Source organism: Acanthamoeba castellanii (genome assembly GCF_000313135.1).
Source record: "Acanthamoeba castellanii str. Neff unplaced genomic scaffold scf7180000084768, whole genome shotgun sequence".
NCBI lineage: Eukaryota > Discosea > Longamoebia > Acanthamoebidae > Acanthamoeba > Acanthamoeba castellanii.
In genome coordinates, this window is record NW_004457618.1 from 271,146 (window position 1) to 292,821 (window position 21,676).

At 57.6% G+C, this 21,676-nt stretch overlaps 11 protein-coding genes across 11 annotated transcripts in view; 6 read left to right on the forward strand and 5 right to left on the reverse strand.

Moving 5' to 3' along the window:
• The window catches only part of ACA1_253200 (uncharacterized protein), a gene marked incomplete at both ends in the record, with an annotated part of 978 nt that extends 851 nt beyond the window's left edge, over positions 1-127 (forward strand). The window contains one exon of the mRNA XM_004367543.1: positions 69-127. Within this exon, the coding sequence (XP_004367600.1) occupies positions 69-127 (59 nt within the window). The remainder of the gene's footprint in view (positions 1-68) is intronic.
• Positions 128-214: 87 nt separating this feature from the next.
• ACA1_253310 (HMG (high mobility group) box domain containing protein) lies at positions 215-536 on the reverse strand (the record flags this gene model as incomplete). Its single annotated transcript, XM_004367544.1, has 2 exons — positions 215-310; positions 378-536. 2 exons carry the CDS (start codon positions 534-536, stop codon positions 215-217), a joined length of 255 nt encoding a protein of 84 aa, XP_004367601.1.
• A 312-nt stretch (positions 537-848) lies between these two features.
• ACA1_253320 (uncharacterized protein) lies at positions 849-2,642 on the forward strand (the record flags this gene model as incomplete). The annotated part of the gene is made up of 8 exons (XM_004367545.1): positions 849-911; positions 1,019-1,196; positions 1,323-1,505; positions 1,573-1,686; positions 1,806-1,949; positions 2,062-2,150; positions 2,218-2,372; positions 2,492-2,642. 8 exons carry the CDS (start codon positions 849-851, stop codon positions 2,640-2,642), a joined length of 1,077 nt encoding a protein of 358 aa, XP_004367602.1.
• A 99-nt stretch (positions 2,643-2,741) lies between these two features.
• On the reverse strand, positions 2,742-4,732 carry ACA1_253330 (uncharacterized protein; the record flags this gene model as incomplete). The annotated part of the gene is made up of 5 exons (XM_004367546.1): positions 2,742-3,815; positions 3,877-4,007; positions 4,162-4,396; positions 4,527-4,635; positions 4,713-4,732. The coding sequence occupies 5 exons, from the start codon at positions 4,730-4,732 to the stop codon at positions 2,742-2,744; spliced, it is 1,569 nt and encodes a 522-aa protein (XP_004367603.1).
• A 684-nt stretch (positions 4,733-5,416) lies between these two features.
• ACA1_253340 (uncharacterized protein) lies at positions 5,417-6,408 on the reverse strand (the record flags this gene model as incomplete). Its single annotated transcript, XM_004367547.1, has 4 exons — positions 5,417-5,556; positions 5,693-5,812; positions 5,897-6,158; positions 6,292-6,408. 4 exons carry the CDS (start codon positions 6,406-6,408, stop codon positions 5,417-5,419), a joined length of 639 nt encoding a protein of 212 aa, XP_004367604.1.
• Positions 6,409-6,723: 315 nt separating this feature from the next.
• ACA1_253350 (protein kinase domain containing protein) lies at positions 6,724-12,010 on the reverse strand (the record flags this gene model as incomplete). Its single annotated transcript, XM_004367548.1, has 18 exons — positions 6,724-7,826; positions 7,984-8,328; positions 8,427-8,633; positions 8,733-8,846; positions 8,955-9,066; positions 9,155-9,210; positions 9,283-9,358; positions 9,495-9,671; positions 9,726-9,833; positions 9,938-10,086; positions 10,178-10,323; positions 10,397-10,587; positions 10,693-10,846; positions 10,921-10,964; positions 11,052-11,180; positions 11,317-11,494; positions 11,637-11,716; positions 11,816-12,010. 18 exons carry the CDS (start codon positions 12,008-12,010, stop codon positions 6,724-6,726), a joined length of 3,564 nt encoding a protein of 1,187 aa, XP_004367605.1.
• Positions 12,011-13,279: 1,269 nt separating this feature from the next.
• Positions 13,280-14,585, forward strand: ACA1_253360 (tetrapyrrole methylase domain containing protein; the record flags this gene model as incomplete). Its single annotated transcript, XM_004367549.1, has 6 exons — positions 13,280-13,396; positions 13,479-13,524; positions 13,652-13,741; positions 13,825-13,956; positions 14,123-14,274; positions 14,445-14,585. The coding sequence occupies 6 exons, from the start codon at positions 13,280-13,282 to the stop codon at positions 14,583-14,585; spliced, it is 678 nt and encodes a 225-aa protein (XP_004367606.1).
• A 1,081-nt stretch (positions 14,586-15,666) lies between these two features.
• On the forward strand, positions 15,667-16,920 carry ACA1_253370 (homeobox domain containing protein; the record flags this gene model as incomplete). Its single annotated transcript, XM_004367550.1, has 1 exon — positions 15,667-16,920. The coding sequence occupies one exon, from the start codon at positions 15,667-15,669 to the stop codon at positions 16,918-16,920; it is 1,254 nt and encodes a 417-aa protein (XP_004367607.1).
• A 350-nt stretch (positions 16,921-17,270) lies between these two features.
• ACA1_253380 (EF hand domain containing protein) lies at positions 17,271-18,134 on the forward strand (the record flags this gene model as incomplete). The annotated part of the gene is made up of 6 exons (XM_004367551.1): positions 17,271-17,368; positions 17,468-17,540; positions 17,661-17,705; positions 17,778-17,883; positions 17,951-17,973; positions 18,105-18,134. The coding sequence occupies 6 exons, from the start codon at positions 17,271-17,273 to the stop codon at positions 18,132-18,134; spliced, it is 375 nt and encodes a 124-aa protein (XP_004367608.1).
• Positions 18,135-18,294: 160 nt separating this feature from the next.
• ACA1_253390 (pentatricopeptide repeat domain/PPR repeatcontaining protein) lies at positions 18,295-20,181 on the forward strand (the record flags this gene model as incomplete). Its single annotated transcript, XM_004367552.1, has 6 exons — positions 18,295-18,364; positions 18,439-18,476; positions 18,622-18,676; positions 18,718-19,317; positions 19,432-19,515; positions 19,589-20,181. 6 exons carry the CDS (start codon positions 18,295-18,297, stop codon positions 20,179-20,181), a joined length of 1,440 nt encoding a protein of 479 aa, XP_004367609.1.
• A 628-nt stretch (positions 20,182-20,809) lies between these two features.
• ACA1_253400 (uncharacterized protein) lies at positions 20,810-21,580 on the reverse strand (the record flags this gene model as incomplete). The annotated part of the gene is made up of 1 exon (XM_004367553.1): positions 20,810-21,580. The coding sequence occupies one exon, from the start codon at positions 21,578-21,580 to the stop codon at positions 20,810-20,812; it is 771 nt and encodes a 256-aa protein (XP_004367610.1).
• Between the last annotated feature and the right edge of the window lie 96 nt (positions 21,581-21,676).

Here is a 21,676-nt window from a genome sequence, read left to right on the forward strand (position 1 = left end):
CTTCTCGAAGTGATGTGCCGGCAATTGGTGTAAAACGAATGGCGGTGGTTTCTTGATCAAGGATGTAGCCCGGGCGTGCAAGACTGTGATGCTTCTCCTACGCGATGTGGCCGATTTGAAATCTTGATTTTCTCACTTCCCTTTTCTTTTCCGCCTTGGCGGAATATTCGCCATTTCCTTTCGAGTTTTCAGTGGCACACGACCAGCTTTTTATTTATTCCATCCACTCATTTAATTGGGTGTTGGCTCCGGAGCTGGCCAGCTCGGCGGTGTACCTCGCCTTGTCCGCTGCGGCCATGGCTTCATAGCGCTGGAGTGGGGCGAACAGAAGTCAGTGAGATAAATACAAACATTTCAAGATCGAGAGGCACTAATACCGCTCTCTGCGCTTGTGGCATGTCTTTCCAGGCCTCGCCCATGAGCTTGAGGATGTCGGTCATGCCCGCGTCGGGATTCTGCGCCTTGAAGGTTTCCCTCTCCTCCTGGCAGAAGCACAAGTACGAGCTGAGCGGCTTCTTCACTTTCTCAGCCGACATGATACACTGTTTTTCCTCTGCCGCTTGGCCGATTTTTGTGTGTTTTAAAGCCCTTAATTTGTGCCTGGAAAACCATTTCAGTTCATTCTCTGAGCGAGCACCAATCGTGCAGCTCGAAAGTCGGCAAGAAAGAAAAAGAAAAGAAAAAAGATGGCAAAAGGAAAAAAGAGGGACAGAGAGCAGAAGGAGGCGAAGCAAAGGAAGAGACAATGAGCGAGGAGCGGTCGTCGAGATCCTCTGCATCGGGGAGGGAAGACCGGCATCGAAGCAGGGACGACGACAGAAGCAGTGAGCGGAAGCGAGACCGCGATCATGACCGCGATCGGGCCAGAGATCATCACAGCAGACATCGATCCAAGCGTGATTCCTCCTCAGGTGCGCCGTCCTTTGTCGAGCTCTCCTCTTTCTTTCATCTTTATATCACCTTCATTGTAAATTAGTAAATGATGTGCATTTATATTGACTGCTTGGCGCGTGTAGAGGATGAAAGGGACAAGAAGCGGCGCAAGCACCACAAGAAGGACAAAAGGGACAAGAAGGAAAAGCGAGACAAGAAGGAGAAGAAGAAAGACAGGAAGTCTTCATCTTCCTCCTCTTCATCATCAAAGAAGGACGAGAAGCGCAGGGAACTCGAAGAGCAAGCCAAGGCCTTCCTACAGAGTACTTCCCTTCTTCTCCTCCAACCCCGCCGACGCCACAACAGCGTTTGACTGACGTGTCGTGTGTGTCGTGTCTGCCGTGCGTGTCGTGTGTTCGGTGTGTGTCGTGTGGTTCGTTGGCCTGCAGAGAACGCGTCGATGGGCGAGGCGACGGCGGTGCTCACCGACAGCGACTACTTTGCGCGCCACGCCGAGTTCAGCCTCTGGCTGAAGGAGGCCAAGGGCCTCTTCTTCGAGGACCTCTCGGCCTCCAAGTCGCGCAAGAAGTTCGCCAAGTTCGTCGAGCTGTGGAACCGCGGCTCCTTGCCAGGTGCATCTCATCATCCGTGTGCGGTGTGTGCGGTGTGTGCGGTGTGTGCTCACACGGTCACATGCAGACAAGTTCTACAAGGGCATAAGCACGCAGGATCTGGAGCACAACACCCGCACGGGCTACCAGTGGGGCTTCACCAACAGGATCGACGAGAAGGAGGCACTCACTCTCAGCTCCAGTACGTCATCATCGTCAGCGTCCTTGCTGTTGTTATTCTTATTTGTTATTATTTGTTTTATTATTTTATTATTTTATTTATTTGTTATTTGTTCTGTCGCTCATGCGTCTGGGGTGCAGTGCGCGATGAGATCTCCCGCGAGACGAACCGGCCCAAGGGCGCTCGACCGCCGCCGCGCCGGCCCGCCTCGACTTCCATGGCCGCGCCTTCTCCGTCTACGCGCGGTCCATCTGGTCCGGCCGTCAAGCACCCCGACGACGAAGGTACACGCGCTCCCCTTTTTAATTTATATGTATTAATATAAATTAAATAAGTAAAAGAATTTGAAAGCCCAAAATCAATTATTTAGAAAACATTGATTTCTTTATTTAATAGAACTCGACGATGAGGACAAGCGGCGGTATGACCGGTTGATGCGCAAGAAGCAGGAGAAGAGCGCACAAAGCTACAGGGAAGCCGTCATGGTACGGCTGGCGATTGGCGCGTGTGTCGTGTCGTGTGCGATGTGTGCGGTGTGATGCTGACGGGAAGGCACAGGAGGAGCTGGTGCCCAAGGCCGACCCGGGCAGCAGAGAAGCGCGGCTCGAGAAGCAGAAGCAGAAGGGCGCCTACGCCAAGGGCCGCGAGGACTCGCCCGAGATCAACGAAAGCGATCTCATGGGCGGCGGCGACTCCTTCAAGGACAGGTTCGCACACGCACACGACACACAGCACACGCGCAGCCCTTTACACACCTTCTAGAGCTTTCCGTCACTGACACCGCACACGACACACGACACACACCGCATGTGCGCACACGCGACAGGCTGCGCCGGCAGCAGGAGTGGCGGTCGAAGAAGGACAGCGCGCGGTCGGAAGAGGCCCAGAAAAAGCTGGCCGCCCACCAGGCCAAGGAGGACGCCGTCATGCAGCAGTTCCGCAACTTGCTCGCCCAGCGCGGACCACCACAGCTGTGAGCGATCATGATCGCTCACCACCACTACAACCACAACAATGGTCCTATTCACATCTTCTTTATCATCATCATCTTCATCGCTATTGTGTCGTTCATGAGCTCACTTGGCCTTTCGAGCGATGCTGTTACGTTTCTTGTTGAGGATGTCGAGCTCGGCCTTGATCTTCTGCTCGTTCTTCTTGTTGCTGCTGCTGCTGACCTTGTTCTTGTTGGGCTTGATGTTGTCCGCCGAGCGCGCACCGGCCTTGTTCCGCCCCTGGGTCGCCGCAGCCGCCCGAAGAGTTTCCTCGCGCACCAGGATGTTATTGCGCAGCACCTCCACCTGCTTCTTCAGCAGCTTCTTGTTGAAGGTCTTCATCGCGCCCTCCTTGTCCGCCGCCGCAGAGCTGGTCGTGGTGAACGACGCCCCGTAGCCGCTGGCGTCACGCCTGGCCTTGAGCGCAGCCGCAGCGGCCTCGGCTCGCTCGCGCTTCTCGCGCTCCAGCTCCCGCTCGAGCGCCAGCTGCTTGGCCCGCCTCTCGCGCTCGCGGGCCTTCTCCAGGAGCTGGCGCTTCTCCTCGGCGATCTCGCGCTCGCGCTCGGCCTGGGTGTGGACGTGCTCGCCCGTCTCGTCCTCCTCCCGCTGTCGCGCGTCGTGCTGATGCTCATGGCTCTCACTCTCACTCTTGCCCGCCAGCTCCTCCATCTCCACTTCCCCTTCTCCTTCCTCCTCGACTGCTTCTTCTTCGACCTCGTTCGCTTCGCCCTCAGGCTGCTCGTAGTCTTCGTTGTACTCGCCGTACCTCCCCTCCTCCTCCTCTTCACCCCCACCACCATCCTGCCCTTCTTCCTCCTGGTACTGCGCTTCCTCCTCGTACTCTCGGTCTTGTTCTTGGCCTGCGTAGTACTCCTCGTTGCCTTCCCCCTCCTCATACGTCCCCTCTTCGTACGTTTCCTCCCCAACCTCGGTGCCCTCTTCCGCCACCACCTCGTACTCTTCTGTCGGCACCTCTTCGTCGGCTCCTCCTTCTTCTTCTGCAACGACTTCTTCGAGTAGTAGCGGCTCGTCGGGCGTGGGTTCTTCGGGGGCCTGGGCAAAGGCGTAGCCGGGGTGGCCCCCCACGCCCGAGCCGATCATGACGTACTCGTGGCCCGTCTCGAGCATCAGCTCCACCCGCTTCTGCTCCTCCTCCCACTGCCGCAGGAGCTGCTCCTTCTTCTTGAGCTCCTCCTTGCTCCGCCGCAGCTCCTCGAACGCGCGGCTGCGGCCTCCTCCTTCTTCTTCTCGGCCGCGCGCAGCTTGATCTCGGCCTCGCGCCGCCGCAGCTCCTCCTCGCGCTTCTGGAGGGCGGCCTCGATAGTGCGGATCTCGGCCTCCTCCTCGGCCCTCTGGAGGTCCTCCTTGCGCCGCCGCTCCTCGGCCTCCTTGCGCTTCATATCGTCGATCTTCTTCTTGAGCTCGGCCTCCTCCCGCTTGCGCTTCTCCTCCTCGCGCCGCCGCAGCTCCTCCTCCTTGAGCTTGAGGCTCTCCCGCCCGCGACGCAGCTCCTCCTCGAGCAGCTCCGTCGTCAGGTCGTCGTCCTCTCGTCCGCTGCTACTCGACTTGACCGGCTTCATGCCGACGTCGGGCTTCTTGACAGGCATCGACGATTCTTGGGTCGATGACGACGATGATGACGACAATGATGACTTTGTTGGCGCCGAGGCTGGGGCTGGAGGGTCGTTGTTGAGCACAGAAGCTGTAGAGGCCTGGGCGTGCGCCACGGCCGGCGAGAACTGTGGGGCACGACACGACACGCACGACAGAACGCAGTTAGGCGGAGCTGAAGGAAGTGGAATGAAAAGAGGTGGGGGTGGGGGTGGGCGGTGCCTTGATGGTGGTGGAGCCGTGGGTGTTGGGGGCTACTGGTCCCGGGAGCTGGGACATGTAGAAGAAGGTGAAGCCTATCAGGCCAAAGAGGACCAACAGCATGAGACCCATCCGCTTGTTCTTGTCCAACACAGGTACGCCATGACTGCTTTAAGAGCAAAGAAGAAACAAGATGTAAGCTTAGATTCATCAATCGATCTGATCTGACAACAAGATGACTACCTCTTGAGATCGATTCGCATGTGATCTTCTTCGTCTCGCTGATGATGATGAGGCTGGCTGTGGTAGTTGGGATGAGGATGAGGATGAGGATGATTGGGAAAGAAGGGGAGAGGAGAAGGGGACTGGGGTAGAGCGGAGCAGTTGTTGTTGATGATGTTGGGAGGAATCAGGGGCGAGAGCGGAGGGAAGAAGTTGTGTGGGGTGAAGGGCGGCGAGGGCGGCGGTGAGTGATCGCCTCCGGAGGTTGCCGTGGCCGGCGGTCCTTCGCTCCCCGTTCGTTGATGCATTCCCATCGAGAGAAGAGATAGATAGAACTGGAAGAAGAAGAAGATGATGATGAATGATGTCTTTACAAATAAATAATAATAAGCAACGTGTGAACTCGGATAAGTCTTGGCTAGCAATTGTGTTCCATAAACCAAGATTCGAAGAGAGTCAGGCTGTTGAGAAGAGGAAGAAGGAAAGCTGATGAGTCGGTCGGTGGCGGTCCTTGTCTTGCACGCGAAAAGACAAGAAATTTGTCGACTTACCATTTACAAAACCACGCTTCCCTTATTTGGGTTGCGGAATAAAATACAATAGAATAAAACTGATCAAACAAATAATAAATAAATAATTTATGTGTTGTGTACAGCAAGGAGCGCCAGCAAGCTATGTGCAAGAGAGAGAGAGAGATAAGAGAGGAAGACAAAAGAAGAGGAGACTTAGCCTTCGATGTCGTCATGGTCGGTGGTCGAGATGAAGTGGTTGCGCCCCTCGGCCTCCTCGAACGAGGGATCGATGACAAGCCGCCCCGCGGGTCCAGTCTGGGTGTGCCTCAGCGTATCGCGCACGGTCGCTTTGACTGCACGCAACCCTCTGCGTCGTCAGTCGGACATCCGCTCAGTGCTCTAATGCTCTCATCACACGCACACGCCGTGTGCGCACAACGCGTGTGTGTGTGCGGTGCGGTGCGTGCGAGCAATAAGAGGAGATGGTACCATTGATCTTGAGGAATGCAGCCACGTCTCCCTTCTGTTTGAGCAGCTTGTTCTTGAGCCGATTTAGCCGGTGTTCGAGCAGCGCCAGTCTGTCCGATTCCATGCTCACCAGTTCTTCCACTGCATGCCACCAACACGCCACAGTGATGGTCATCGTGTGTGCGCTCGTGTTGTGTGCGAGCTTGTTGTGTGTGTGTGGTGTACCTGTGGGGTTGCGTTCTTCGACGGGCTTGACAGCATTCTCCTGCAGCCACGCGCCGAGCTCAGACTGACGCGAGCGCAATATGAGCTCCTGCGTTTGTACGCGGCTGAGGTCGTCATCGATGCTGTGCAGCTCGCTCCGGGCCAACTCCAACTGCTCCATATTCTCAGTCTGCATGTATTCGGAGTAGTACTTCTGCACGTTCGACACCCATTTCGTGCCGACGAAGAAATCCGAGAACGCGTCCAGCAATGTCTTGGTTCTCTGGTGCCATCCATGCATTCGCCTCATTAGCACGCAATCGTGAAACGATTTGGAGTTGAAACGGAAATTTGGAGACGGATAATCTCAAATCTTAGATGAAAACAGCTCGCAAAATAAGTAGTAGGAAAGGTACCTGTGGTGAGGGGGCTGTTGTGGTTGTGGTTGCGGGCTTCTTGTAGAATTCTGAGTCCTCCACCGACGACACCACCAGAAGAAAGTAGAATAGCGGCACCACTAGCGCCAGATGCATCTCGTTCCGCTACAAGGCCTCCTCCGGCTTGCAAGAACTACGACGTACCGTACCACTCCGGTAATCAATATATCAACACAAGTGCCGATCGACTGCCGCAGCGGTGGCTTGGCTCGCTACCGCGTTTTTGTTCTGTGCGGTGGCGCGCTCTCATTGGGCCACGCAGCTGCACATGCGTCGACACCACTCGAAAAAAGAAATGAGAAAAGAAAAGGCAAAACAATGTCACGTTGTCTCTGCATTTACCTTTTATGCGTAAATTCAATTCCGCGCAACTAATTATTTTATTTGTTTGGAAAATAAATTATTAAAAAACTAGAGATTTGGAGAGGTGGCCTTGCGTTCGACCTTGAGCGACCCTGTCCGGGCCAGCCCACCGGAGCCGGTGCTGCCACCCCCGAACATCTTCAGCCGGTCCTGGAAGGAGGCACCGCGCGGTCTGCCCGTGGTGGTGTCTTGTTCACTCGTCGGCGTAGAGGAAGAAGACGAAGATGAAGATGAAGATGAGGAAGAGGACAGGGACGGAGAAGAGGAGGAGTGTTGGGGAGTGTGGGGTTGTTGTGTTGCCTCTGCCCTTCGACTGCTGCCTCGCGCTTTGCCGTTGATGGTTACGGTGGTCGTGCTCGTGATGTCGAGGCCGCCGCTGTCGTTGTCAGAGTCACGCGGGCTCTTGGAGATCTGAACAGCCGACGATGCGAGCGACGACGCTGACGATGGCGACGATGACGACGACGAAGAGGGAGCAGGGGCGTGCGTGCTGGTGCCCCTGTTGGATTGGAAGTTCTTGGGCAGGCTGAGCGTCCATCGCTTGCGCGTGGGCGAGTTGCGCGACGCGGGCGTGGTGCTCGAGCCGGCGCTGACGGGCGAGGTCGCCGGCGAAGGCGACGGCGTCATGACCGGCGATCGCGGCGAGGCCAGCGGTGAGGCCGTGCTGTTGGCGGGCACCCAAGGGGAGTTGACCGGCGAGCCCGGGTGCGAGGTGCGCGGCGACACGCTGGGCGAGAGCGTGGGCGACGACGAGATGGCCAGCGGCGACGAAGCGCGCGGGGAGTGCGCCGTCGGCAGCAAGTGCTGCTTGTGGCCGCTCGACGCGGACGTCAGCAGAGAGGGCGACGACGTGCGCAGCGGGGTGTTCTTCGAGCCGTGGTGGTAGGCGGTCCAGGCCGGCGGAGGGCTGGAGGCCGAGGAGGAGAGCGACGCAGAGATGGACGACGACGAGGAGGAAGAAGGCGAAGGCGAGGAGGAAGAGGAGGAGAGCGGAGAAGAGACGAGGCCGTTGGTGGGGCTGATGGGCGAGGAGGGCAGCCGCGGCCGGAGGAGCGGCGAGCAGGGCGCCGAGGTGCTGGGAATGGGCGAGCGCCGGGGCGACACCTGATCGCTCACGTCGGAGTAGCGTCGCTGGATGGGGGTGTTGTTGGCTGACGTGGTCGGTGGAGAGGTCGGCTGTGGCGTGCGTGGCGATATGGGTGGCGTGCCAGTAGGCGTCGCTGTCGTCGAATCTAATTCGCATCCACAACCACGTATTGTTATTATTGCTGTTCTGTTGTTTGTATGAATTGGGTGGTGTCGACGTACTGCTGCGAGACCGGGGCGAGTTGATGACCTCAATGTTGAGGTCCTTGAGGTTCATGCTGTTGGTCGAGCTGTAGCCCGAGAACAGATCCTCGGTCGACTTCTGCCGCAGCTTGGCCAGCTCCAGCATCCCGATCCGCGGCTTGGGTTTCGCTGCGGCGGCCGTGGTGCCCGGCTCCCACTTGTTGGGCTCCTCCTTGCTACGGGGCGAATCGACGGACCGCTTGCCGAGCATCCCGCCGCCCGGCGGGCGGATGAACGACCCCGACGGCTCGTCGTCGGTGTCGAAGCTCTTCTCCATGTCCTCGGCGATCGTGCTCGCCGAAGTCTGGAAGTGCGTCGAACGCGCTGTAATCAAAGAACACACGACACACGACACATACGTGAGTGAGTGGTTCATGCGCGTTGATCCTTCGTGTGTGGCACGCGCGCGGGGGGGAGCCTACCTTCAAAATAGGAGGTGTCCTGCTCGTCGGCCAGCTTGGGCACGAAGGGCATCTTCTGGGTCAGGATCAGCTCCCAGTTGATGTCGGCGAAGAAGGGGTGGGCCTTGATCGCGGTGGGGCCGGGCCGATGCTCCGGGTCCAGCGTGAGCAGCTTGTCGATGAGGTCCTTGGCCTCGGGCGACATGCCCTCCTCGGGCCAGTTGACATCTGATGAGGGTGGTGGCGGTGTCACAGCTTTGGGATTGAGTGCCCAACGTCGTGCACGCAATCGACAAACGAGAAGGGGGGGGGAAATAGCAACGGTACCCCGGTTGAGAATGTTCTGGAATATCTCTTCTGGCGTGTCGCCTTTGAACGGAGGGATGCCCACCAGCAGCTCGTAGAGCACCACACCCAGGGACCACCAGTCGACCGGGAAGCCTACGGGGAAAGTTGAAAATATATATATATATATTAACAATTGTAGGAACAACATAATATATATATAATATATATAAAAACATGATAATGGAGGGTGGGATAGCGTACTGTGGCCGTTGCCGGAGAGGATTTCGGGGGCGAGATAGTCCGGGGTGCCAACCACCGAGAATCGCTTCTCCTCTTCCGGGGTGTCCTTACCGTACGAACTGCCCAACAACGCCTGCGCGACGGGAAATCATGAGACGCCGCGCGACTCGCCACAGAGGCGCGGCTGAACAGCTGAAAGGGAAAGGGAAAGGAAACGATACCCTCTCAGCTTCGTCCATGTCGATGAGTCGTTGGCTCTGCTTCTTGTCTCCCGACACTGACATGTGACCATAGCCGCCGCATATGATCAGCAAACGGTTTTGGGTGTCGTGGAGTGGACCACACGTACGATAGAGGCCGGCGCGACTCAGTCCGAAGTCGGTCAGCTTGACGCGCCCCTCTTCCGTGATCAACAGATTGTCCGGCTAGAGGAATAATATAAATATAGTAGGAATATATATAAAAAATAAATAATACATAAATATATAAAAGAAAGAAATATACGTTAGCATTGCACGTGATGCCCAGAAAAATTGAAAAGCAAGCAAGCCAGCAGCGCACCTTCAAGTCACGATGAACGATCCCACTGGCGTGCAGATACTCCAGCGCGAGCACTGTCTCTGCTATGTACACTTTCGCCACCTCCTCTGAGAGAGCTCCCATATTTTCTAGCAGTGAAAATAGATCTCCGCCCCGAATGAACTCCATCACCTGGGTTGTTGGTGTGGCCATCAGGCGCTGCTGTCAGTCACCTCACCACCACGGCCCACGCAGAAGGTGGCGCCAACGTACCAGATAAAGGTTCTTGCGCGTATGAAAGGAATAGTAGAGCTTTACAAGGAAGGGGTTGTGGATGGAGGAGAGAATCGACTGTTCCAGTTTCACTCGATCGACTTGATTCTAATGAAAGTAATGAAATGAAATGAAACACGCGCGCGATGAAGAGGTCAGTCCCGACATAGTGTAGTGGTGAACATTATGGGAACAAGCGGGTCTTTGAGCACCTTTTTGATCATCTCTGCTTTGGACATGACCTTGATGGCGTACATGTCGCCCGTCTTCTTCTTTTTGGCCAAATAGACGCGCGCGAAGCCACCGCGCGTAATCGGCTTAATGAACTCGAAGTCGTTGATCGTAAGATTCAACACGCTCCCTGCATTACGTACAAACAAGTGAAGGAAAGGGCATGGTTGGTGCAACAAATAAATAAATAAATAAATGCAAATAAAAGGCCTGAGGCGTACGATGCAACTTCATGGCCGAGGCATTGGGCGACAGCGTGGTCTTGGGGGCTTTCGAGGCATCCGTGAAGGCGGCGATCTTGTTGGAGAGGTACAGGTGTACGTCCTCGTAGATTCTTCGGTGAGACACATTCGACTTGATGTGCACCCTGCCACGACGGAACGCAATTTTAACGTTAATCGTTAGCTTCTGGCTGGAGAATGTGGGTGGGAGTTGTGTACTCAGTCTGTTCGATCTTAGCTCTGAGGCCAAGGAGATCGTCCACAGATTCCCAGCAGTGGATGGAGAGTTCGATGAGCATCTTGTACTGTTCGTTGAAGCGGAGGTCCTCTTCAGAGAGATACTGCAGTGGATCGGCGTCTGGCGGTATGGCACGCTCCTTGAGGATGCGCTTGAGCAGTTTTTGTGATAACTGAAATAAACAAACCCAGTAAGTAAATAAATAAACGAGAGTATTAGCTGCACCGTTTGAGGAAAGAGCGAAAGCGGAGAGAAAGCGAAAGAGGCGGAACGATACCTCGTTCATTTGCTTGTCGCTTTCAAAGGCCGTGATCGCGCACTCTCGGATGTATGTACACTCCTCTGAGTGCACGACCATGTGCGCGAGGGTAACCACTTCCTCGCATATGCGACATACGACCTGTTCGTCTTTGACTTCCTCTTGCGCGAATCTGCAGGGCACAGCGGCACGATGTTGGCGAAAGAACCAAGACTCATTGGGGGGGGGGTCATGGCAAGGTCGTACATTCGCTCGATCGAGTCCTGGCGCTTGAGCTTGGGGGTCTCTGGCTGTTGGGCAGACGAGCAGTAATCCTGACATACAAATATAGGTTAGGTTGGCCCGGCCGAAGAACACCGGTGATGGCGCGAGCTTACCATGCCCTCGAGAGCCCGCTGGCGATTGGCCACAATGGCGAGCAGATTGGTGCCCATTTTCTTGACCGATGGACTGCAAATGCGGGGCACCTGCAGCCCTTGGATTTGTGATAGCAGTGATCGCGTTCCCTGGCGAAAATGAAAAGAGCGCGCGCGACACGACATGTACAGCAGCAGCAGCAGCAGCAGCACAAGAGGAATGTTCAGCGTTAGAAGAAGAAGCGGAATGGAGACGCCAAGCGCGAGCTATGAATGCTGTGAGTACCTCTTTGCCCAGTTCTATGAAGGCCTGCTCGGCCTGTAGCGCGAGGCTCTTGAGAAGTTCGAGGTACGACCGTTCGGCCACCGAGCTGGTTCCGTGTATGAGGGGATCGAAGCTCTTCAGCAGCGTGCCCAGGTCCTCCTTCGAGCGATCAAACCTCTTCCCCATTCGCTTGTTGAGCCTTAAGAAGGAAAGGAATGAAATGGAGAAGGTGAAACGTGGACACCGCCCTGAAGTCAGTGTGCGTGTCCGTCGTGCACTCTTGTAGAAGAGAGAGGACTCATGGTCCGAGGGTGAGGAGACGACGAGGAGGAGGGACGCACTCTGCGAACATATCCGGGCCGGTCTTGAGTGCAGTATCCAGCACCTTCTGAAGCTCGGCCGTGCAGGTTTGGCATAGCACCTGCGTGGGGAGAAGCGCAACGTTGATTTGATTTAATTGATGTGAAAGAAGGAAGAAAAGGAGCGTGAATTGGACATGATTCACAGGGAATGGGGTTACCTCGTCGTCGATGCGGGCGAAGCCAGATGTGGTGATGGGCTTCTTGCAGGTATGGCAGACGAAACAGGCTGAGTGCCAGAAGCTGCCCAGCGCGTTGAGGGCCGCCTCACCCGCCTTGTAGCGAATAGTTTCGTTGCAGCCAGCGCATTTCCGTTCGCTCAAGATGTTGAAGTAGAATTTACCCAATCGCTTCATCTCTTGCGCTTCCCTCGCTCCCCTGTCAGGGCTTCTCCCCTCCCCTCCTCCTCCTCTTAGGGCGCTGGAGTTATTCACGATGGATTCCTTCTCTTAGCCACGGAAGCGAGCATGTGGGGGCGGAGCGGCTGTAAATTGTCAGCGATTTGCTGTTGATTCGCTTCTCGCTCACGCTTTGTGATAGAGGGCTCCTGCTGGCGCTAGATGAAGGCTTAGCAACGTGTTGTAGAGCAGGGGTTTAAATCCAGGATTGCTCGAGCTTTTGCCTTTTCCACGTTTCGATCTTTCAGTTTTGGGTGGTCGAGGCGCGGCCGTCTCCTCTTCCCTCCTTCTCCTTCCTCTTTTCCACTTCAACACGCAGCACGAGCCAGCTGGAAGACAACCTAACGGACTGAAGAGGCGAGCGACGCGGCAAGAGCCACCAAAATATGATAAAAATATGATAAATATAAACGATAATGAAGCCCAATTTTTGTGCTTTCATCTGCTTTGGGAGCTTTGGTCCAATCAGGCGACAAAACAAGACAGACTTGCTCCAGTTGTTGTGTCCACATGCGACACCACCTGCCCCTGGCGAACCTCCTGGGCGTGGGAGCTCATGGACGAGAAGTGGCCACTAGTGCTTCTCCTTTTTTCGGAATTTGAGACATGCACAACGTCAAGGCGGACTGCGTTGTTGTAATTCCTTTATCAGGGCACGCTGCTTGTGGCGAGGAGCCACAACTGCACAGCTAACCTCCATGCTGCGGCGGCGAGCACACCGCCTGTGTGCTGCACCGTACTCCTGGAACTCGTCTCGTGGTGTGCCAGCTTCTCTGCAAGCAGGCGCAACAGCCCTTGTCGCTCATCGTTCCACGCACGGCCGATTAATTAGCATTTTTCATTCAATTCACGCTCGGTCCGATTCGTATGAGGCCTCTGCCAGAGGCGAAGATAAGGACAACGAGGGGGTAAACCACGAAGAAGAGGAAGAGGAAGAGAAAGATGAAGAAGATTCAAGCATAATCGAGGCGAGGCTGCTAAAGAACAGAGAAGCAGATTCGACTCAACGATCAGCTGCAGCCAAGGGCAGTGGGCAGCTGCGGCCAGGGCTGTATGTAGTGGCGACCCCCATCGGCAACCTGTCAGACATCACCTTGCGCGCCCTTCACGTCCTCAAGTCCTCCAGCCTCATCTGCTGCGAAGGTGCCTCTCCCCGTGTCGCTACTCGCCGTCGCGATGCTAAACGCTCGAGCTCTTGGCGGCAGCACAGACACGCGCACCACCAGGATGATGCTGAAGCGCTACAAGATCGTCGGCGAAGAGCGTGATCGGAGGGAGGGGCGCGTCGAGCTGATGTCCTACCACCAACACTCCTCACCGTCCAAGGTCAACACGATCATCCAGGTACCGCCCAACCCCGTCCCTCGCGCTACTTCCTTCTCTCGCGAGTGCCCGCTCGCCCTTGTTCACGCCCGCACCTCCTCAGATTCTGAAAACCGGCGCACACATCGTATCACTGGTCAGTGATGCTGGTAGGTAAGCGCGCTCAGTCGTCCACCGCACGCACGCACGCACGCACCACATGCGCGCATCCACTGCACCTAGTGCTATCGGGCCTTATCGCAGACTCATCATCGGGCTTGCGCTTTCGCCCCTCAGGCACGCCCTCCATCAGTGACCCTGGGGTACCGCTCATTACTGAGGCCCACCGACAAAACGTACCGGTGATCCCCGTCCCTGGGGCCTGTGGTACGTGGCTTGCTGCTTAGCTCAGGGGCTGGCGAGCTCTCGAGAGCCCTGACCATCTTCCGTGTGTCTCGCTTGGCGCGCAGCTGTGGTGGCTGCGCTGAGCGGGTCCGGATTCCCATCGGAGCGCTTCATCTTTGAGGGATTCCTCCCGCACGAGCGGTCCAAGCGCAAGAAGCTCCTGGCACTGCTCGCCAAGCAGGAGCGTACCGTGGCCTGTACGTACCCTTCCACTTCACCACTGTGTCTGTCTTGTTATTCTACAGCGATTCTCTCTCTGTTATCTGTTATCTGTTCGGCTGCTGCATCTGTGTTGTGTCTGGTGATGTTAGTGCATTTGTAGTTTGACATGCTCATGTTACCCGCTTTCTTTCGACGAACTAGTTTACGAGTCGCCGCATAGAATCGTTCACACGCTGGCGGATTGCGTGGAGGTGTGGGGACCCGAGCAAGAGGCCTATCTCGCTCGAGAACTGACGAAGCTGCACGAACAAACCATGCGCGGGTCGCTGTCCAAGTTGTTGGAGACCATCACGGTACACCACCACCGGATGACCCGTCCGTCCCACCCCCCCTTCATGTCACGTCGACGTGGGCGGAGTGGAGTTCATCATCATCATCGTCATCTCCATGATGCGTGTCCGTGCGTGTAGGAGCAACGCTGACTTTGGCCATCCTGCTCTTTGCGCGCGCGCCGTCCGAGCAGCAGCAGGGAGGTCGGGGAGAGTTCACCGTCCTAATCGGACCGCGACCAACCACCGCCGGTGACAAGCGACGAGGCAGCCGCGCGCGCAGACCGCAGGACTTCTCGGACATGGCGCTCGACGATGACGACGAGGACGACTAGTCGCCTCGCCTCGCCTCGGTCTGGCACTAGGATCCGTTAGGGTCGAGCGCTTTCATAGGGTGTCTGCCATGGCCCTCACAGACCGAGGACCCCGGCACAGTAGCATCTCTGCAACGCTCGGTCGTCCACCATTTGAACTTTCAACTTTGGGTACACTTGCCCCCCGCCTACGTCATCACCCCCGACCAACACGCATAGGGCCGCGGCCCCCTCGCGCTGTTCTTGAGGTCTTCAGGCGCCTCATCCCAATTGGGACGTGCGCCTGGCAGCCCGCATTCATTCCGCGGATCCGTGCCGAGAGGAGGAGCAGTTGCCAAGTCTGGGGCAACGGTGGGCCGAACACCTCATCATCCACGCAAGCAAAAGCGAGGACCGGACAAGCTGGCGGCACACAGGGAGGTCCGACAATCTGTCCCTTCATCTCAGTTGGTCACTATCCGTGCGCCAGCCCGCATCGATGTGGTGACCAGCAGGAGCCAAATGGCCATATAAGGCCCGAGCGTGCTCTGGTCTCATTTTCGCGTAACTTCTGCGGCTCGGCCAGGGCCGGGAGGCGGCTGACAGTGGCGACGAGTGAGGCCCGCTGCTGTGCTTGGGTTGTCCCACAGGGGGCGTTCCACAAGCAGAGGCCCACGCTTCGGTGGAAACTAGGCCGGAAGGTCCTTGGGAGAGTCGCCTGTCGGCGTAGTTTCACGGTGGTTTCCTCGGGTTCCAAGCCGATGCTCTCTATCTCACTCACTAGTATCCACAGCCGGCTTCCGGTTCCTGCGGTAATGAGACTTGAACCCCTTGTCGCCCATCTTCGCGCTTCAACTGCTGAGCTCTCTCCGTCCGAAACAAATAGGGCCGTCTGCGTTCTGAACTCACTCTACATTCAACACACTTCGCTCAACCACCACTACTTCCCGCAGTCCCGGTGATCACACTCACACCACGCACTCACTCATCGCTTCCGCAGCCCGGATCCCTAAAGTCCACACCACAACACACCACTACACACCACCAGCACATCATCACACGCAACTCCATGCTGCAGCATAGAGCACTCGACTGCCCGGCCGTGGAAGAGGCCAGACGGGCCATGGTCTCGGCCGGCTACGTGCTGCCGCCCCAGTGCCAGCCTGTCCCTCTCGAGCCGCGCCGGCGACCACCTCCAGTCGCGGCCACCACCACCAGCAGCAGCTCCACTGGTGGGCGCCGTCACAGCATCTCGTGCTCCCCGGTCCGCGGAGTCCTGCCGGCCTCGGCCGCCGCTGCCGTGGCCGCCGCCTCGGCCGACGCCCAGCTCCTGGGCCAGAAGCGCCGGTTCTCGCTGCCCTACAACAACTGTGGCAGCGGACTCGACGCGGGCGTCCCGCTGACGGCCTTCCTGCCCTCCGAGTTCAAGCGCCGACGGACCTCCACCGCTCCATCGTCGCCGAGACCAGCCGCTGAGCCAGGCCTGTTTGTGCTACTGTCGACAGAAACCCCCACACTCCCGAGCATCGGCGAGCTGGTGGGAAACCACCCCGAGCCCTGTCTTCCGCCCCACACGGCCGCTACGCCCGACCACCCGCACTTCTCGCCCAGCCTGGCCGCGCCGGTGCCTCTCGACCAACAACAACAAACCGTGGTCATGGCGTCGCATCCGATTGTGATGACGATGGACCACCCCTCCACAGCCCTATACAGCAATCCGACCTCCTCGACCATCATGTCGACGACGTCGTCGTCGTCTTCTACGCCCACCTCGTCTGCTCCGTCCTCGCCCAGAGTTCAGCGTTTCGAAAGCGCGGCCGACCAGCAGCTCGCACGCGACGAGGCCCACGCCGAGAAGGCCCGCCGTGCTGAGCGCGTGGCCGAGATCCTCGAACTGATGGACCGTCAGAACAACGGCACCGCAGCCACCGACGCCCAGACCACTGCCTTGGGCGACGCGGAACACGACGGGTCGTGGCCGGTTGCGGGCGACGTGAAGCGGCGGCGCGTGGGCAAGGACCAGACGGGCATACTGGACCTCATGTTCAAGGTGGAGCCGATGCCGACGCAGGTCACGAAGAAGCGCCTGGCCGACGGTCTGGGAATGACCTACAAGCAGGTCCAGATCTGGTTCCAGAACAAGAGGGCGCGGTGCAAGCGAGCCGTCGAGGCGCCGCCGCGGTCGTCGCACACGTTCCACAACGTGCTGGTCTCGTCCGACGGCCGCTTCATGATTAAGGAGCTCGCCAAGGCCCGCCAGCAATCCCAGCAGCAGTCGCCGTCCCATCAGCTCTACGACCACCAGCTCCACCGCCACCACGAGCCCTCTGCCGCGCCACCACCGGTCGCTCTGCGGTCTTGTATCCTCACCCAATAGTCCTTGTAAGTTTCTAGTCTCGTTCTTCACCCACAAGGGAACGATTGTACACTCACCACCCACCTCATAAGAGCAACCTTAGCCCACTTTTTGAATCAGTACGGAGCCACGGAATCGATGCCTCGAAGCACCCTATTGAGAATTGAATCTGATCAACACTGGCGTGGCCTCGTCGAAGCACACCTACAGACCAGTCGGTGGTCGCTCGCCGAGCACCGGCAAACCGGATAGGATCAAAGAGAAAAGGCTCGAGAAAAGAAAAAGAAAGCGGTTCCGTAACCAAGGCGGCCAAGGAAAGAGAACAACGGACCAGCAACTGCCGTAGGAGGTCGCACAGCAAGAAGTAAAAGATGTCCGTCGAAGAGCTCAGGGAAGTGTTCGATCAATTCGATGAAAATGGCGACGGCCAGCTCTCCCTTGAGGAGTTCGCACAGGCCTTCCGGGCCTTGTACGTTTTTTCGCCATCCACAGCGCTGTACTCGGCCAGCTGAAGAATTAGAATCCTAATGAGATGTTAATGTTGCAATTCGGGGTGGGGTTTATGCAGCGGCGAGCCGGACAAGGAGGTGCACGCTGCCTTCAAGAAGTGCGATAAGGACGGCAACCAGTCAATCGATTTCGTGCGTACTCGCCTGATCTCCCGGCAGCGTAGTGCGAAAAGTTTGTGCCCTGGTCCTTGCAGCCACTGACCCGCTCGCCCCTGCTTGGGTCGTTCCCTTCACCTCGGCTTCCTCCTACAGGATGAGTTCGTGAGCTTCTTCAATGAGGCGGATGACGATGACAAGGTGCGCCTTGGCCTGGATAGCATGTTGAAGCCCAGTTGTGAAGCTCATTCTTTTTCTTCAACTCACCTGCAGCCGGAGGTGAACGAGTCTGCGCTCAAGGCCCTGTTCAAGGCGTTCGATGAAGATGGCAATGGCAAGCTCAGCAAGCAGGAGCTCGTCAAGGCTTTCAAGGCGTGGGGTACGAGTCTTCTCGGTCGGTCTACACGACCCCGGCCGCAACTTACGCACTCGCTCATGAATGGCAGGTCACCCCATCACTGAGACCGAGGTGGACCGGAGCTTCAAGACGCACGACCTGAACGGCGATGGTCAGCTTGACTTTGTACGCTTCTTCATGCACACTTGTCCACGAACGCGCTCACTTCTTCACTCACTTTCGCCTCTGGTTTTATTGAACAGGAGGAGTTCAAGAAGATGATGCTCGAGTAGACTGGGCGCCACTCTAAAAAATCGCTCATCCCAAGCTTTGAAGTTGTAGGAGGCCCTGCCCCGCCTCCTTCTTGTAATGCATGCCACGCGGGAAGAAAAGCAGAGAAGAAAAGCTGCATCAAAAATCGTACAATAACAAATCCAAAATCACGTCATAGAGATGCGGAGATCGCCTGCAAGATTGGTGGTGGCCTCACCTCTCTCAAGTCCGCTGGTAGCGCACGGCAATGGTGCGTCCTCTTGAGGCCGAGAGGCAAGATTCCGCAATCTGCCGATTAACCCTTCGCTTTTTTCCAAGTAGCAGGAGGCGTTCTGCTGGGCTACTGTGCGAGGCGGCTGCAGGTCACAAGCTGCCTCCTTCCTCCCCGCAGCCCCGCACTTCGTACATATGCCCTCCACCTCTTCTACATCTTTCCTTCTCCTCACGCGCCACCCCACACGCTACACGCTCTAGAGCTGGTGCTGCCGAAGGCTCTCTTGGGTGCAGGCTCCCGAACGCTGCGACAACGCGGCGGGCTGGGACCCAGCGGCGCGCGCCGATCGTACGCGTCTACGTCGGGCGCTGCAGCAGCTGGGCGAACAGGGGAGGAAGAAGCGACCACCACTCCCACGCGGAAGCGAAGCGGCGGCGGCGGCAAGGGTCAGCGAGAGGCGGAGAAGGTGATCACCGACATTACGCCGCACCTGGCCGAGCTCGACGCCGAGAAGCGGCAGAAGGGCGGCGTGGACCCCAAGCACGTCGCCGCCGTGCTCCGGATGGTGTGGGAGGGGCGCGAGCACGTCAGCGAGAAGGGCCGCGAGGGCGAACGGCTGCTGCGCCACCTTAAGTGGCTCCGCGCTGGCGGCGATGACGGCGAAGGCGGCGTGGAGGGATACACCGATCTCATCTCGGCCCTGGCCAAGTTCGGCCTCGTGGACGACTGCTTCGCCGTGTTCGACCGGATGAAGGGCAGCGGAGTGCAACCTAACGAGTGGACCTACACTGCGCTCATCTCTGCGTGCGTGCCGCAGCGAGACCGGACGCGCGCCATGCGCGTGTTCGAGGAGATGCGGGAGCAGCGGGAGGACCTCAAGCCCGACGCGGTCACCTACACGCTGCTGCTCAAGGCCAACGAGGGCCGCACGGTGGTCGAGGTGAAGGAGGCCATGCAGCTCCTCACCAAGCTGAAGAAATCAGGAGTCGGTACGTGGAGCTGAGCTCGATCGAGCCAGTGATTGTGACGTTCATTCACTGACGCGTGGTGTGTGTTGTGTGTTGTGTGGTGTGTGTGTGTGTGTGTGTTGCGCTATCTCACAGTGCCTAACGTGCGATTGTTCGACGCGCTGATCAACGTCATATCCGGCAATAACTTCCTCGAGGGCAAGGTCGGACTCAACCAAGGTCCGTCCACACACCACCGCCCACCACCGCCACTGCGACCCATAACGCTGACACGCTTCCCCCAATATCGCAGAGAAGAAAGAGATGGAGGAGGGCAGGAGTAAGTACAGCAAATACAAGAGAAGGGACAGCATGCACGACCAAGCGCGAGCGCAGAAGGAGATGCGGGAGATGGGCAAGGCCCAGCGGCTCGAGCTGGTGCTCGACGTGCTCGAGCGCATGAAGGAATTCGAAAAGCTCACCCGCGAGGTCACCGGCGCCGAACCGCTCAGGGCCAACATCTACCTGTTCAACTCGCTGTTCCGCGCCTACAAGCTCAACGGCGAGAACCAGAGCGACTTCGAGGAGGCCTTCGTCGTGTTCGAGGAGCTGATGAAGCCGCGCCCGAACGTGGAGACCTACACGACGCTGCTCGAGATCGCGTGCAGGATGCGCTACCGGGACCACGGCGAGCGGCTCATCCGGAAGATGAAGAAGGCCAAGAGCGTCATCAACAGCAAGGCGACGGAGAGCGAGCGCGCCGAGCTGGAGCGGCTCAAGGCCAGGGTAAAGAAGCTGCCGCTGTCCCCCGAGGCCGTCCTGCAACTCCAGCTGGCGCCCGAGGAACCCGTCGAGGCCGATCTGGATGACGACGACGCCACCATCATCGACAGCACCACCGCATAAACTGTCATTCGAGGCCACAACACCGCACACGCCAACCGCACGACACACACCACACACACACGCACGCGCTGGGAGGAGACACAAAAAAAAAGGGTGATGGAGCTGTGCGCCAGGCTTACCGATGGCTCTGCGACAACCGTGTATATTGGACGACGAGTCTTGGAAGGATATGTCGTCCGATCATAGTTGGTGTGTTGTCGCAGTTGGGATAGCCGGTCGGTTGGAGACGAGACATTATTGCTTGCAGATATATTGACCCGTCCCCGATGCCATAGAACGTGTTCAGCATGAGAGCACCCTCGCATCGTCGATGCTGGGGCTTGCGCGCTATGAGCCCTCTTCACACCTCGGGCGATTCTATTGTGGGACTCGAAAAAGTATTTTCAGTGAAGTTGACCCAACGGGTTGCAAGTCAACAGCAAAGAAGGAGGCGAAGGAGTTGGTTAAATAGGTTTTATGGAGTCAACAGCAGTATGACTGCTGACAAAGAGGATTATATAATAAATAGCTACATAGCTCTGTAGGTGCACAAAATGAGGCAGTGGAGAGGAAGACTATATCACTCTCACTGAGAAGATATGAGATGGGTTCCCCCTGATGGTGGTCCCTTCTTCGTCTTCTTCATAGTTTAGAAGAAGAAGGAGAGGAAGGAGGTGAGGGTCGAGGCGGGCGAGGGGTCGGTCTCCTGGCCGACGTTGAAGACGAAGAAGGCGTTGGCGTTGGTCGACGAGTTGGCGTAGGTGTAGGTGAAGCTGGCGGTGGTGCCGCTGACGGTCTGGGTGGTCGAGGCGCCAGTGCCGGGGGCCGTCTGGGCGTAGATGCCGTCGTAGAGGTGGGCCACACCGCTCGAGATGATGCCGCTCTTGCCGGGGGTCTTGACCTGGGCGTCGATGTAGAGCTTGTTCTCCTCGGAGAGCACAGGCCAGTTGGTGAGCGACACCTCAACCACGGCCCAGCCGTCGACGAGGTTGAAGGTCTTGGAGTTGATGGAGACGGCGGTGGCGTTGGTGTCCTTGATGACGTACACCTTGACGTTCATGTTGGCGTTGACAGTGGTGTTGGAGCTGGTGGTCACCTGGATGGTGTTGGAGTTCAGGTCGATCTGGCCGGCAGCGATGCTCTGGTAGGTGGTGTCGTCGTTCTTGCTGGTGGTGAAGCCGGCGTTGTTGAACGAGTTGTAGGTGGGCAGCACGGCGCCAGAGGCCGACACCTCCCTGATCCTGATGAGGCTGAACTGGAAGGTCTTGTCGGCCTTGGTGTTCTCGAGATCGATGCGGCCGGCGCCGGGGTTGCCGGTGACGGTGAGCTTGGTGCCGGAGACGGAGACCGGGGTGGGGTCCTGGGCGAGGGCGGCGATAGCCAGGGCGAGCACGACGAGGAGGATGGCGAACACCTTCATGTTGTTGATGATGAGAGTTGTTTGTGTGTGAGTGTTGGTTGAGTGATGTTAGAGGGACCTTGCCGGAGTGGTTTTATAGTCGAGGTTGCGGGCGTG